This window comes from Muntiacus reevesi, chromosome 1 (genome assembly GCF_963930625.1).
Source record: "Muntiacus reevesi chromosome 1, mMunRee1.1, whole genome shotgun sequence".
Classification (NCBI taxonomy): domain Eukaryota; kingdom Metazoa; phylum Chordata; class Mammalia; order Artiodactyla; family Cervidae; genus Muntiacus; species Muntiacus reevesi.
Genome location: NC_089249.1, coordinates 219,992,377 through 220,009,169, shown reverse-complemented (window position 1 = coordinate 220,009,169; position 16,793 = coordinate 219,992,377). Strand labels below are relative to the sequence as shown.

The following is a 16,793-nucleotide window of genomic DNA, read 5'->3' as shown; positions in this document are numbered from 1 at the left end:
GGCAGTCTAGAGTCTTGTTGTCAGTGCCCCCACTCCAAAGGCTCAGGGTGCAGACTCTGGTTCAGGGAATTGAGATTCCACAGATTGTTTGTTATGGCCTTAAAGAGGTCTAAAACACTGAAACAAGAAACAAAATGCAAATCCCAGACAAATGGCATATACAAAATCAGTCAAAAACTAACAAAAACAATGGAATAGATAAACACACATATACACACATAAACAAAACCAAACAATCTTAAAAAAGAGAAAGAAAGTAGAAGAGATTGACCTGGAGAGTAAGGGAAAGGAAAAATGATATCATCCAGTTAAAAAGAAGAGTAACTAAAGCAAACAATGGAAAACAAAACCAAAGAAATGTGCCAACTGGGGAATAAAGCAACAAAAGAAAATAGACTAATTAACATGTTGGGAAAAAGAGAGAAAAGGAAATAAAGAAAGAAAAACTAGAAAAACAAAGTTAAATGCAGGTAGATAAAGGAGATTTACATATACTGAAGAATAACTACAACAGGAAAAGAATAAGAAAATCAAACAAAAGAATGTATATGAAAAATAATACTTTAAAAAAAATTAATAATAAAAAATAAATAAACAAGGGAAAAAACCCTCAAAACTGCAAAAGGCCAATATAGAGACAGATATATTTAAAGGAAATAAAAATTGTGATTAACAGCAAAAAATTCTCAAAAGCATAAATAGATTTAATAGTACCAATCAACAACTACAACAACAAAGGGAAAATAAAAGGAAAAAATAAAGGAAAAAATCCATAAGCAACTACCACACATGTTAAAATATAAGAATAATAAATGTTTGCCTCAGATCTCAACAGTCAATGTGTTTTCCCTTGCTGTGAATCACAGTCCACCTTGCCTCCCTAGGATACACCCCATTACTGGGCTGGTCTTTGGACCTGTTGTGGGGGCAGTTCAGGCTCTAATCTGATCCTAATCCTGTGTGTTCTTACTTCTAATGCCTGCATCTGCCAGGGCTAGTGCGTTTCCTTTTGTGGGACCTCTCTTGGTCCTTTTATACATTCCATAGATACAAAGTCCGCCTAGTTGATCATGTGAATTTAATCTGCAGTTTGTACCACTGGTGGGAAGGTTTTGGGTTCTCTTCCTTAGCCACACTGTCTCTGGCTTTCAGTTGTGGTTTTATCTTCATCTCTGCATGTGAGTCATCCACAAGGGTTTGTTCCAGAGGCTGTCCTGGAGGACTTGGGTCTGCCTCAGGGAGGATTGGGTGTGGAGTGGTACAGCTACTTGTATCACAGGGGCCCTGGCAGTACCAGGTAATCAGGGGAGCCGGCAGCTAGGACATCAGGAAAGACGGTGCTCTTAGGGTTTTTTCCTAGTCTCTGGCTGTTCTGTCCCACTGGGGATTGCACAAGGGAGTGGCATGGGAGCTTGGATCATGGAGACTCTGGCAATGCTGGATACACAGGGGCGCCAGTGGCAATTGTCACAGGAAGTATGGCACTTTTAGGTTTTTTTCTAGCTTCTGGCAGCTCTGCCCCAATGAGGGTTGAGCATGAAGATAGCACAGCTGTTTGGATCATGGGAACTCTGGCAGCACCAAGTGAGCAGGGATACTAACTGCCTCAGCTGGAAGAACTACAGTCCTATCAGAGACTTTTCCTAGCCTCTGGTATCTGCCAATCAGAGCACCAATTATGTGGTAGTTTGAACATTCTTTGGCATTACTTTGACATCAATAGCAGAAATATATTTTTTGGTCTATTTCCTAGGGTAAGCTAAATGAATACAAAATAAAAGAGGGCAGCCGATTAAATATCAAAGCTTTTGCACAGTAAAGGGAAACATAAACAAAATAAAAAGATAAATTATGAAATGGGAGAAAATATTTGCAAATGATGCAACAAAGAAGGGATAAATTTCCAATAAATGTAAACAACTCTTCCAATTCTGTGTCAAAAACCAAACAACTCAGTTAAAAAGATGAAGAAAACATAAATAGACATTTCTCCCAAGAAAATACACAGGTGGCCAATAAGCACGTGAAAAGATACTCAATATCTTTAATTATTAGAGGAATGTAAATCAAACCAACAATGATGTATCACCTCACACCAGTTAGCATGGCCATCCATCAAACAGTCTACAAATAATGAGTGATAGAGAGGGTACAGAGAAAAAGAAACTCTCTTATACTGTTGATGGAAATGCATGCTTATGCACTCACTATGGAAAACAAAATGGCAGTTCTTAAAAAACTAAAAATAGAGCTACCATATCTGGAGAAAACCGTACTTTGAAAATATACTTGCACCCCAATGTTCACTGTATCAATATTTATAATATGTGACATATAGAAACAACCTGTAGGTCCATTGACAGATGAATACATAAAGTATATATATATTATATATATATATATATATGTAAAATATATATACTCAGTGGACTATTGCTCAGCATAAAAAAGAATGAAATACTGCTATCTGCAGCAACATGGAAAGACATAGAGATGATCATACTAAGTGAAGCAAATCATATTATATGACTTTTATTGAAATCTAAGAAAATGACACAAACTAACTTGTTTACAAAACAGGTCCAAACAAAAAGCAAACTTATGGCTACCAAATTAGAACGGGGCAAGAGGCATAAATTAGGAATTTGGAATTAACAGATATAAATATAAAATATAAAATAAACCACAAGGTTCTACTGTAAAGCACAGGAAAATATATTCAGTGAGTATAATGAAAAATAATGCAATATATATATATATATACATATATATATATATATATATTCTTTTATGGTTCCTGTTATTTATCAGCTATTGATTTTTAATTTAATGCCACTGTTGTCTGAGAGCATAAGTTTAATGAAATCTGTTTTTTTTTAAATTTATTAAGATGTACTTATGATTCAAAACATGCTCTATCTTTCTGAGTGTTCCATGTGATCCTGAAAATAATGTGTTCTGAAAATTACTGTATGAAATTTGTTTTACATAATTATAGACTCTTTGGTGCATGAAAAATTTTGATATGATACTTTCAAATTTTTTTTTTTTTTATCTTTTGACTTTTAATGATGCTGGGGAAGACTGAGGGCAGAAGGAGAAGAATATGATGAGGGACAGGGAGGCCTGGCATGCTCAGTCCATGGGGTCAGAAAGAGTCAGACATGACTGTGAGACTGAACAACATTTCAATGTTACAATATTAGATTATGAATAAATTTTATACCTATGAAAATTTTTATCTGACTTAGAAGCAGTTTAACCTAATTTTATTTGCTTTGAAGCTCTGCTGGTTAGGACTGAAGCTATATTTATTATAAGGTTAATTTACCCAACTACTGAGTCAATAGTTTTCAGAAAGCTATATCTATTGTCCTATGAATTTTGAGATACTTACTTTTTCATAATGGGACCAAATACTATTTTTATTTATTCTAATCCTTTGAATGATTTCTTCCAGCTCTTTGGTAATTTCTTCACACCTAAGTTGATAAGTATTAAACTGAATTTAAAGAATATACTTTGTAAGCATTTTAAATTCTTTCTGTGTGTAGTTCTCTCCTTTTCTTTACCCATCGCTGTCTAAACTATCTACCACAGTGAACTCAGACACCCAACTCTACATCTTCAACTCAGGAAGACTGATAAGGTCCATTTGTGTTTCCAGTCCCCTCTATCATGATGTCGAAATTCTTTCCAAGCAGTGAAGGTGAACACAGAAAGTCTCAGCTCATTTGATTTTAATCTTTCATAGATTTATTACTGGATGCCCACATTTTGGGAACAGTTGTTTGATATATTTTAAATATTACTTTAATTGTTTCAGGTTGGGATAAAATTTAGCTAGTCTCTTTTCTATCCATGGATACCAAAACATAAGATTCTGCTCAAAAGACAACTGCTTTTAAAATAATTATCAAGATTCATAAATAGCACCAAGAGCTCATTAATAGGCATTTTTTAAATAGATGGACATATCCATCCTATGGAACTCAGCTTCTATGTGCTAATCTGGAATGCTCAGTATAGGAAACTGAGTTTAAAAAGCATGATGTAGATCAATACTTGATTTTCAAATTAAAAAGAACTTTGCATTATTTAACTCCAGATTTCCTAGTCATATATCAGAGGATTCCTTTATTTGAACTCAGCAATAAACAGCTACTGAAAACCTATGCTTATAAAATAATCATGGGAGGGGAGAAAACCAAAATAAAAGTCAGTTTTAATGCATCTACATTTTTCTAGTTGTGTATTTAGGTTTATTCCTGAGTCATTCCTAGAAGATGGTTTTGTTCTTTTTATTCCTTCAAACTTTATCTTTTGAATATATTTAACAAATTAGATGTTGTGAAAATGATGCAAATTTCTCTACCTGATGTATATTGATTTAATTCTAAGTTATGATTAGAACTTACAATCAGGATCCTTAATATTCTTTGGAGGTTGTAAGATACTTGAGGTCTTCTTACCATGGAGCACAAGTGATTTATTTGGCCAAATGCTAGTGACACCACAAGCTCAATATTATGAGTATATACTTTAATTTTAAAAGATTAAACTGTCAATACCTCAGTAAAGAGTTGCTTTTTAAACAGCAAACAATTGCAGTTGAATGCCAGAAACACTTCCATTTAAAGCATTAACATTTTATGCAAGAAATGTAGGACAAAATTGCTCTCCCATGTCTAGAAATCCTAAGCATTAGATAAAACACATAATTTGACAGAAATGTTACCAAGTAGCACAGTTATTGTAAACTAATATTAGTAGAAAATTATATTTTGAACACTTAAAATACAATTGCAAAATCACTTGAAATAATACTCTTTGCTATAAAACATTTCACTTGAGATAAAGTTTTTTTAAAAATTATATTTATAAAACTATGGTTCTACATTACATTATTTTTTGAGCAATTTTGTTTTCCATTTCCAGGGTGTTTTAAAAGGAAACATCACATATTTTATCATTTTGTTCAGAAGATGGAAGGGTGATACATAATATTTCTCAATGCTTTTAAAAATTAATAAGTGTATCTATTTTTTTTATTCAGATTGACCACAGAAAAATATTGGAAATTGATTTTCCAACATCTTTTCTGAAGTGCTGCAATATTTTTTAAATTTTGCAGTCATAATGATTGAGTGTACCAAAAGGAAAACAAAATCTGTACTTTTGTAACTATGTGATTCTTCAGAAACATTGCACATATGACAGAAATGCAACCATTTCTATAGTTTTATGGAACAGGCAGGTATAAAAGACCCAGTTACCCTCAATATAGTCTTTCTAATCCTTTGTGCTATGAAAACGTGTTTAAATCCACATCAGTTTGTTCACCATCCTAACTCATTAGGACTACTTGCCTCCAGACTTGAACATTTCCATTCACTGACCACAAATTCAAAATTTTTAAAATACAAATCTTACAGTTTTATAACTGGAAAATTCTAAGTCAGGAAAAGGCAAGAATTGAGTCTTTAGAGAAAAGGAGGGAAGGAGGGGAGGTGCCACTGGAATATTCATGCATCTTGTTTAGTCAACCATATGAGAGTTGATCACACCTTTGCCTTTTATGAGGATTCTTGATTCTGAGCAAGGCTCCTCCTGTACTCACCTGAGAGTAACATCTAGTCACCACTTAAAAATGGACTCCAGGGTCTTCTCTCACCTCCTTTGGCTTGGTTGAACTCACATATTAGAGACAGAACTGATGTGTCCTTATAAGATGTACATACAACATAATTCATCAAAGCAAAGTATATATTTAAAAGCATCTATTTGAGTATACAACTACTAGTTCAAGTTATTTGGGGACAGCAATTGTGTGCTACTCATATTTTAATCTCTTTTAGCTGCTATTTTATTAGAAGACAACATATGAAATCTATATTAAATAAAAGTCTGAATATTTGCTATTCTGCCTTTATTTGTCTAATAGTTACATACATTAAAATTCAGATCAGAGCCCACTTGGTACAGGAAAACTTTCATAAGTTCTTTTTCCCCCAGTCTCTTATGCAGTTCTGGACCTCAAACCTACAACATGATGGAGAATATGAACTTCCACTAACTACTTTCAGGGTTGGACCTGTGAAAGATTTCATTGCTGTTCAGTCACTAAGTCTTGGCCAATCCTTTGCAGCCAAATGGACTGCAGAACACCAGGCGTCCCTGTCCTTCACTATCTCCCAAAGTTTGCTCAAATTCATATCCGTTAAGTCAATGATGCTATGTAACCATCTAATCCTCTGCAGTCCCTTTCTCCTTTTGCCCTCAATCTTTCACAGCATTAGATTCTTTTCCAGTGGGTCAGCTCTTTGCAAAAGGTGGCCACAGTTCTGGAACTTTGACTTCAGCATCAGTCCTTCCAATGTATATTCAGGGTTGATTTCCTTTAGAATTGACTGGTTTGATCTCCTTGCAGTTTAAGGAACTCTCAAGAGTCTTCTTCAGCACCACAGTTTGGAATTATCAGTTCTTCAGATCTCAGTCTTCTTTATGGTCCAACTCTAACATCCTGTATATTACTATTGGAAAAATTGTAGATTTGACTATGGAATTTTGTTGGCACAGTAAATGTCTCTGTTTTTTTATATACTGTCTGGGTTTGTCATAGTTTTCCTTCCAAGTAGCAAGTGTCTTTTGAATTCATGACTGCAGTCATCATCCACAGTTATTTTGGAACCCAAGAAAATAAAATCTCTCACAGCTTCCAGTTTTTTCCCTTCTATTTGCCATAAAGTAATGGAACCAGATGCCATGATTTTAGTTTTTTGAATGTTGAGTCTAAGTCAGTTTTTCACTCTCTTCTTTCACTCTCCTCTTTCAGCCCCATCAAGAGGCTCTTTAGATCCTCTTTGCTTTCTCCTGTGGTATCATCTGCATATCCCAGGTTATTGATCTTTCTCCTGGAAATCTTGATTCCAGTTTATAATTCATCCAGCTCAGCATTTTCATATGACTTTCTCTTCATGTAAGTTAATTAAGCAGGATGACAATATACAGCCTGTCATACTTCTTTCACAATTTTGAGCAAGTCAGTTGTTTCATGTTCAGTTCTAACTGTTGCTCCTTGACCCTCATACAGGTTTCTCAGGAGACAGGTAATGTGGTATGGTATTCCTGTCTCTTTAAGAATTTTCCACACAGTCAAAGGCTTTAGCATAGTCAATGAAGCAGATGTAAGTGTTTTTATGGAAGTTCTTTCTTTTCTTTATCATCCAATGAATGTGAACCAATGTAGCTTCCAATAAATGTGGCAAATGACAGAACAAAGTCATGAATAGCCACAAAGTAATAAGCATGCTTTCTATAGGATATTTTGTAATTTACATAGCCACCAGACAGAAAATAAAACAGAGAAAAAGTGGAAGGTGAATATAAATTAAAATTTATTTTGAACTAATTTATAATTTAAAGAAAAATAACATGAATAATAAGGTACAAAAAAATCCATATACTTTTACCCATTGTTAAAATTGTACTCATGTGCTTCATAAGTTTTCTATCATTCTCCCTCTCCCGCTCAGCCTCTCTTTCATTTTACAACTTCATACCACTTAATGAATTTTGTCGCTAAATATTTTCTTTATGTGTTTCCTAAGAATATAAATATTCTCCTGTAGAATAAGAGTGTAGTTATAATTGTCATTAAGGGCAACATTGGTACAATAAAAAATAAACAACATTTTAAATAGAGAAAGAGTATGGAATTAAAATCAGCTTTGTAGTACACAAAAGTAATTTCTTAAGTGTGAAAATGGAATGAAATATTATGTTATGAAAGTTAAATAAAGCATTGGAAAATATTCTAAAATTCTAATGTTTTGAGAAAAAATGACATTAGTATAAAGTTGGTCTACTTTATATTTTCTCAATTAACAGATCTCATATTCAAAATTTTTTTCAGAGCCCCCATGACATCTCTGTTCCTAAGACTATAGATTAAAGGGTTTAGCGCAGGTGTGAGTATGGTGTAAAAGACAGATACCACCATGTCATTCTCAGGGGTGTGGTAGGAGCTGGGAAGCATGTAGGTATAAGCAGCAGCACCATAAAACAAGATTACCACAGTCATATGGGAAGAACAAGTGGCAAATGCCTTCTTCTGGCCCTCTACTGAGTTCATTCTGTGGATGGTGAGGAGAACAAAAAAATAAGAGCTTGAGATGATTGTCACAGGAATGAGGAGCATGAGGACACAACACAGGTACATGAGTGTCTCATAGAGGGAAGTGTCTGAGCAGGAGAGCTTCATTACAGCAGGGACTTCACAGAAGAAATGATGGATCTCCCTGGATCTGCAGAAGGGGAAGGTCATGGTAATGGATGTGAGCATGAATCCATCCACTGATCCCAGAAACCAACAACCTGATGCCAGGAGGAGACACACTCTACGGCTCATGAGGACAGAGTAACGAAGAGGATGACAAATGGCCACATAGCGGTCATAGGCCATGGCACCCAAAAAGAAAAACTCTGAGCCTGCCAGTGTCACATAGAGAAACATTTGCATTGCACATTCAGGGACTGAGATCTTATTCATGTCCATGATCTGATCTATAAGCATCTTGGGCACAGTAACAGAGATATACATTACATCCATGAGAGACAACTGGCTGATGAAAAAGTACATGGGGGTGTGGAGGTGGGTATCAGAATGTATCAGAAAAATCAGCACAATGTTTCCAATCAAAGCCAGCAGAAAAACTATAAAAATCACCAAACACAGTAGAATTGGATGAATTGATTGACTGAAGATTCCCACCAGGATGAAATCAGACATCCCAGAGTGATTAGTTATCCAGGTAATGTTTTCCATGAGGTTTCATCTAGATCATCAAGGTGAACTTTGGGATTAATGGTCAGTCATGGAATTTTTCCACCTGAAATAAATGAATGGATGTTTACTGAGATACTGTATGCAGGCATTTGTGTGAGTGTCTCTTTTTTATTGCAATGTAGTTGATTTACAATGTTGTATTCATTTCAGGTATAAACAAGGTAAATCAGTTATAGATATACATATGCCCACACTTTTTTCCTAGATTCTTTACCCACACAGGCTATTATGGAGTATTGAGTTGCCTGTGCTATACAACAGTTCTTATTAGTTATCTATTTTATATATAGAAGTCTACTTCTGTTTTTTAGATTCATTCATTCCTTTTTTTTTTTTTAGATTCCACATATAATGGGTATCATATGATATTTGTCTTTCTGTGTTTGACTTACTTCACTCAGTATAACATCTCTAGCTCCATCCATGTTACTGTAAATGGCCCTTTTGTTCTTTTTTATGGCTTAGTAACATTGCATTATGTGTATGTACTACATCTTCTTTAATCATTCCTCTGTTAATAGACATTTAGTTTGCTTCCATGTCCTGGCTATCGTGAATAGTACTGCAATAAATATTGTGATGCATGCATCTTTTTGAATTATGATTTTCTCTGTGTATAAAATCAGAAGTGGAATTGCTGGGTAATATGGTAGTTCTATGTTTAGTTTGGTGGGAATGTAAATTGGTACAGCCACTATGGAGAACAGTATGGAGGTTCTTTAAAAATGTTTTATGTATTTGAGTACACCAACCTGATTGTGATAATCAAAATTCCATAGACATGTAGAAATCAGGATTGCTAACTGCTTATAATTTAGATTTTACCAGAAAAAAAAAAATGATTTATAACTGTTGGCCAAATGATTTGGTGAAGTTTAGGTCATGAGGTTTCCTAATAATAGTGACATATGACAATGTGCAATGAAATTTGCCACGATAATGACTTAAACACAAAAAAGTAAATTATTAAAAATAGAAATGTACAGTAGGCTCTCACTAGCCATCTGCCTCATACCCACTACTGCACATACATCAGCTATAATCTCTCAATACATCCCACTACCCCATCTTGGTTTCCATATGCTTTACTACAATTAAAACAATATTTTAAAATAGAAATTTATTTATATGTCTAGGGTTTCTTTTGTCAGTTTAAATGTTATTTTCCACTCTGCTCTGAGAATCCAACTGGAATCTTACAAAAATTTTGGATGTATGTTCTATGCAATAGGGACTTGAAAAGTAACTGAAATACATTTTGAGGAACTCTATATCAAATATTTGAGTCTCCTTTTCCATGAGATAGGGCTTCCTAGTGAGGTTTTATTATTGTGTGGAGCAAGTCACACACTCCCAGGAAAGTGTCGGGGCAGAGAACTGAGGGACATGGGGTGAGGAGCTTGGAATCTCAGCTGACAATACTCATGTACCCAAATTTTCCTCTATCCTTCAATTGATCATCACCCTACATAAAAAGGATAACTATACTTTTTGACATCATGTATGGTAAGGATTAAACCAGGAAAATAAAGAAATTAGAACAATAAAAGCTAGAGATAAGTACAGATGCTATTAGTTTAGAGACATAATATCTATAATTATTTTTGTGTACAATCTATGTAAGAGTTGACTGTTACTATTATTTTCTTATAAGATAAATTACTTTAATTTTCTATTCATACATTTAAGTATTTGCACTTGATAATTTCTATATTCCCAATCAAATTGTGCATACATTTCTATACTTAAGTAAATATGTAATTTATACAGTTATGTAGAAATACATATAAATGTAAACATAATTATTTTTTATTTTATACCTAGTTGTGAGCTCTATGGAGAATCTCATCTTGGTTCTGTCTCCTACATGCTTCTCTAGATTGAAATCCATTTTTTTTTATAACTCCCAACTCAGAGAAAGTTGAATTTAGATGGTCACTGCCATTTTACCAGGTAAGGGTAATTTTACCAAACAGCATCTGTATCAATGCACATAGAAATAAGTTTTAATAAAAACTGAAATGTAAAGAAGAAATTTGAAAAACATCACGATGTCACTGACTCCTATACCTTGCTAACTTCTCTATCTTGCTGCTTACAGCCTGTATCTGTGTTAGAACCTAAAGACAAATGAAAGTAAAGTTAAACTTGATTATACTCAGTACTCATGTTTTCAAGGGAAATATTACTTAAATGTGAATTAAACTAGAATTTAAAAATAGCTGCAAAATAAATGAAAAAGTGCAATGGACACAAAATGTATCTGATCTTCCTGAAGACAATTTATCAATAACTTGCTCCACATTTTGTCTTAAAAAGATTAAGCCTTTGTAACTTTTCAATATCTAGCATGCTAAATGTTAAGTTTCAAAAGTCCATACCACCAAGAAGGAAATATTGCTTCCTTTTTCTGGGAAATGATACCCCACTCCAGTATTCTTGCTGGAGATTTCCATGGACAGAGGAGCCTGGTGGGTCACAGTCCATGGAGTCACAAAAAGTCAGACATAACTGAGTGACTAACATTTTCTGGGAAATGTTTACAAGTAGTTATGATGCACTGATATTTCAGCAAACTCAGATTATCCAAGTCTCAAATACATTTTTTAAACTTGTAATAATTTTGTAGGCTAAGTATGGTGTTCAACTTATTACAGTCCCATAATCAAGGATGTTGATAAAACAGTCAACAGTGAAAATTATTCTGATGCTTTAATATAAATATTCAATAAGTCCAGAATACAATGTAAAACAAAGATAATTTTTTTTATCGAATATCATATTTCATGCTGTTTTCTAAGAATATAGGGAGAGAGCAAAAGGGTTCTTGAGGAGTTGTAGGAAAATCACTGACACACTTTGATAAATGGGGATGACTATACAAAGTCTACCTGGGCCGCTTGACAGACAAGGGAAGGCTGTCTGTACCACACAAGGCAATTGGTTTCTCTGTTCTTTCTTACTCTTCTCCATCCAGTTTCTTGGGGTTAATATGAATAGCTTAGTGCATGTTTAACTTGGGAAATAAGTTATTGTGATGGTAGAATAATATTTACTCTATATTTGAAGTAAAACACTAAATGTTTAATTATATGGCACAGTTAATCTTCCCTGGGTCCATTAAGTATATAATTTATCTCTTAATGAATAAAAAAAAAATTAAGCTACTGTGGTAAGTGCCTAACATAACAAAGTAACCTGAGGGAGTACTCTGTCTCAGCCAAGAGCAGAACACAGAGTCTGTAAGTGTCTCAGATCTATAGGGGACACAATCTTCCCTCCACAGTTTATAAACAGAGTTTTAGTTTACTCAGTGTTAGTTTAAATGTGGGGAAAAAAATATTATTGAGAACTTCGTCTCAGTGTTCAAATAACTACCAGAAACAAAACCTCTAAAATTAAAAATATTGACTCTTCTGCAAAATTGCAAAATTCACTTTTCTGCCAAACTGCAAAATTGTTTTTTCAAGGAAAAAACACATAATTCAATAATATAGAAAGAGTCTTTATTATTGATATTTTATTCCATCGGTAATTGGACATTGAAAATCCATTTCTAAGAATTTCAGTGTAAATAAGTTTATATGAAGAGTTTTTAAGAAGTGTATTTGTTTTCTCACTAAATATAGGCAAAATGATTAAGGAAATAGAGTGGGAAACTAACAGAATGGTTGAAAATAGAGCAAGTAAAGAATACTAATTACCCTTTTGCTCCTTCAGTCATGTCTACTTGTCAGGTTCAGCACACCATCAGAAGCAGTGATCCTCACAGAGATGGTCAAGTGGAGTGTGAAGTGTGACCAAGTTAAATGTATAAAGAGAAGTAGGAAAGTGATGTCATCTCTGGTTTTACAATGCCCAGTAGAGGAGTGGAAAAATTTTCTCTTGATGAATCCCCTTGGATCTTTGAAGAAGTATACAGTTAATACAGCTAAAAGAGCAAGTTGATATTTTATTTATACTATTCTGGTTTTCATGTAACATACTGATTAACATACAGTGCGTCAAAATCTAAACAAACAGTTTAAATAATCACAAATCACAGCCTTCTTAATAAATTCTTATAAAATATATAAAAACATTTGTATGCAGCATTTTAAGAAAATATATTTGTATGAAAAATGTATAGAAAATCAACCTTAAAAATTTGTGAAATATTACTAATTTCATCTTTTATCCTTTTATAGAAAACAAAACTATTAAATCAATTAATGTATCAAGGAAAAAGTAATCAATATTGTGAAAGATTAAAATTGAGGTTGTCACCTTCACATCTTTTCCTCTATTACTTTTTTAAAAAAAAATTTAATTGGAGGCTAATTAACTTTACAATATTGTGGTGATTTTTGCCATACATTCACATGAATCAGCCATGGGTGTACATGTATTCCACATCCTGAACCCCCCTCCCATCTCCCTCCCCATCCCATCCCTCAGGGTCATCACAGTGTACCAGCCCTGAGCGCCCTGTCTCATGCATTGAATCTGGACTGGCAATCTATTTCACATATGATAATATACATGTTTCAATGCTATTTTCTCAAATCATCCCACCCTTGCCTTCTCCCCTGAATCCAAAAGTCTGTTCTTTACATCTGTGTCTCTTTTGTTGTCTCGTATATAGGGTCACAATTACCATCTTTCTAAATTCCATATATATGCATTAATATACTGTATTGGTGTTTTTCTTTCTGACTTACTTCATTCTGTATAACAGGCTCCAGTTTCATCCGCCTCATTAGAACTGATTCAAATGCATTCTTTTTAATAGCTGAGTAATATTCTGTTGTGTATATCTTACTATGACAAATTTTGCAAATGATTTGCTTTCCCTCCTACACAAACTAGAGTAAAATATAAGTATTTTATGGATTATATAGAGATTATATATGGATTATATAGAGTATCTTATGGATTATATTGGAGAAGGAAATGGCAACCCACTCCAGTACTCTCGCCTGGAGAATCCCATGGATGGAGGAGCCTGGTGGGCTCCAGTCTATGGGGTCGCAAAGGATCGGACACGACTGAGCAACTTCACTTCGTTTTACTATGATAAATTTTGCAAATGATTTGTTTTCCTTCCTACACAAGCTAGAGTAAAATATAAGTATTTTATGGATTATATAGAACAATAATTACATAGTTTAAAAACAGTTTGCTTTTCATTGAGAATTTCTAAAATTCCTATTTTATATGCCATTTTATAAAGCTAGCATACTTTGTCTTCTATCATGATGTCAAAAGGATTGAAAGCTTCATTTCTTGGGCTTGTCAAGTGTGCCCCATATTACATTTTCAGTAAATGTATTTTAAGCTATTGAGTTTATGAGTAAGTAAAATATGTAAATGTTGAGAGACATTCTTTCTGTACCTACTTTGTTTAGATTCCTACCATAAAAGAATGCTGACTTTTGTCATATGTATTCCCTGGATCTATTGAAATAATCATATATGTTTTTTATCCTTAATTCTGCTAATGTGGCATATTGCACTAATTGATCTGTACATGTTTAACTATCCTTGAATCTCAGAGGTAAATCCCACTTTATTTAAGATTATGATTATGTATGATTGTTTGATATATATTTATTTAATGGTGTATGATTATTTAATGAGCTGTTGAATTTATTTTGATAGTTTTTTTAAAGAATTTTGCATTTGCAATCAAAGGAATTCTGTTGCTGTTGTTGTTGTTTAGTTGCTCAGTCCTGTCTAACTCTTTTGCGACCCCATGGGCTGTAGCCCGCCAGGTTCCTCTGTCCAAAGGATTTCCCAGGCTTTTCGTTTCCTTCTGCTGAGGATCTTCCTAACCCAGGGATTGAACTCACATCTCCTGCATTGGCAGGTAGATTCTTTACTACTGAGCCATCAGGGAAGCCCAATATTGGCATGTAACTTTCTTTTCTTTTAGACTTCTTGCCTAGCTTTGGTATCACAGTGATGTTGGCATCATAAAGTAAGTTTGGGTGTATTTTTGTTCTTCAATTTTTTGGGAAGATTTTCAGAAAGATTCATGTTAAATTTTCATTAAATGCTTCATAGAATTTACCAGTGAGTTATCCAGGCTTGGGCTTTTCTCTGTATGAGTTTTTTTTGATGACTGATTTAATACAAGATTTCCAGGAGAAACATCAGCCATAAAGTTGAAGAGGAACTAAAGAGCCTCTTGATAGGGTTGAAAAAGGGAAGTGAAAAAGCAGCCTTAAAATTTTACTCTATTCTCTCCCTGCCAGTAAGTTCTATAATGTCATGTTTTCATGCTGCTATTTAGTGAACTCTAATAACTCCCTCTAGCGTTTCATGTTGGGCAGCTTTGTAGTGGTGTTGGATACTCTCAGTTTCTGTTTGGGAAGTTCTTTCCCCTTCATTTCTGAAATACAGCTTCAGTTAGTATTCTTTGTCAGTAGGTACTATGTTGTTGTTGTTCTTTGAGTACTTTGAATATATCATCCCATGTTGTCCTAGCTTGCAAGGTTTTTCTAGACTCCCATTGATAGTCTTATGGTGGTACTTGACAAGTTGCTTTTCTCTTGTGATTTTCTTTTATTATTTATTTATTTTATTTTTGGCTATGCTGGGTCTTCACTGCTATGCAGGCTTTTCTCTAGTTACAGTGAGATGGGGCTGCTCTCTAGTGCAGTGTGCAAGCTTCTCGTCGTGCTGGTTTCTCTTGTTGCCAAGCACAGGCTCTAGAGAACGTGGGCTTCAGTAGCTGTGGCAATTGGACTGAGTAGTTGCAGGTCCTGGGCTCTAAAGCACAGGCTCAATAGTTGTGGGGAACAGGCTTAATTGCTCCATGGCATGTGGGGTTTTCCTGGATCAAGGATTGAATCCATGTCTCCTGCATTGACAGGTGTGTGCTATTTTTTTTTTAACCACTGAGTCACCAGGGAAGCCTGGCAATTTTCAAAATAGTATCTTTGCCTTTAATTTTGGACAATTTGACTCTAATGTGTCTTTGTGAACATCCCTTGATAATCAGCTTATTTGCAGTTCATTGGACTTCATGAATCTAGATGTTCATTTCCCTTGTCAGAAATGTGGAATTTTCTAGTCCTACTTCTTCTACTTTTTTTTCTTTAAAATTTGTTTATTTTTTTATTGAAGGATAAATGCTTTACAGAATTTTGTTGTTTTCTGTCAAAGCTTAACATGAATCAGCCATAGGTATACATATGTCCCCTCCCTCTTGAGTCTCCCTCCTATCTTCTTCATCATCCCACCCCTCTAGGTTGATAAAGAACCCCTGTTTGAGTTCCTTGAGACATACAACATTACTTCTTTAAGTAAGTATTGTGTTGTTTTCCCTTTCTTCACTTTTTCTGACATTTCCAAAATGCTTTATTTCAGTCAATGATATGTCTTAAGTCAAACAGGGCTTTATCATTCTTTTTCATTCTTGTTGTTGTTCCTATGACTGTATAGTTTTAAAATGTCTGTCCTTGAGTTCACTTTTTCTGTTTTATTATATCTTCAATAGAAACTCTCTATTAAGTTTTTAGTTCAGTTATTACCTTCTTTAGCTCCAGAGTTCCTGTGTATTTTTTTCACTGTTGCTTTCTGCCTTTGTTGAACTTCTCATTTTTTTCATCCATTGTTTCTGCTTTTGTTTTGTTGTCTATGTTCTCTTGCAGCACAATGGTTTTCTTTAAAATGGTTATTATGAAGTATTTATCAGGCTCAATACATGATAACTTTCCTACTTCTGGACATTTGCCCTTACCACATCACATATCTATGAACTTAGAGACTTATAAAACAATTTTTAAAAACTGCAATAATTCAGTCATATATTAGGACATTATAAATGTTTCTCATATCACTGTCAGAAAAAGTTATTGAAATATTTTTATATCTTTAGAGAAAAGAATCTGTAAATTATCTCTGGGTATGTAGTAGGTACACTCCTCAACTTTCCCCATGATCTGTATCCCCTGAAGTT

At 34.1% G+C, this 16,793-nt stretch overlaps 1 protein-coding gene across 1 annotated transcript; it reads right to left on the bottom strand.

Moving 5' to 3' along the window:
- Positions 1–7,879: 7,879 nt before the first annotated feature.
- LOC136157883 (olfactory receptor 2T29-like) lies at positions 7,880–9,184 on the bottom strand. The gene is made up of 2 exons (XM_065919648.1): positions 9,156–9,184; positions 7,880–8,828 (listed from the first exon to the last, which is right to left on the bottom strand). Exons 1-2 carry the CDS (start codon positions 9,167–9,169, stop codon positions 7,880–7,882), a joined length of 963 nt encoding a protein of 320 aa, XP_065775720.1. The 5' UTR covers positions 9,170–9,184.
- Between the last annotated feature and the right edge of the window lie 7,609 nt (positions 9,185–16,793).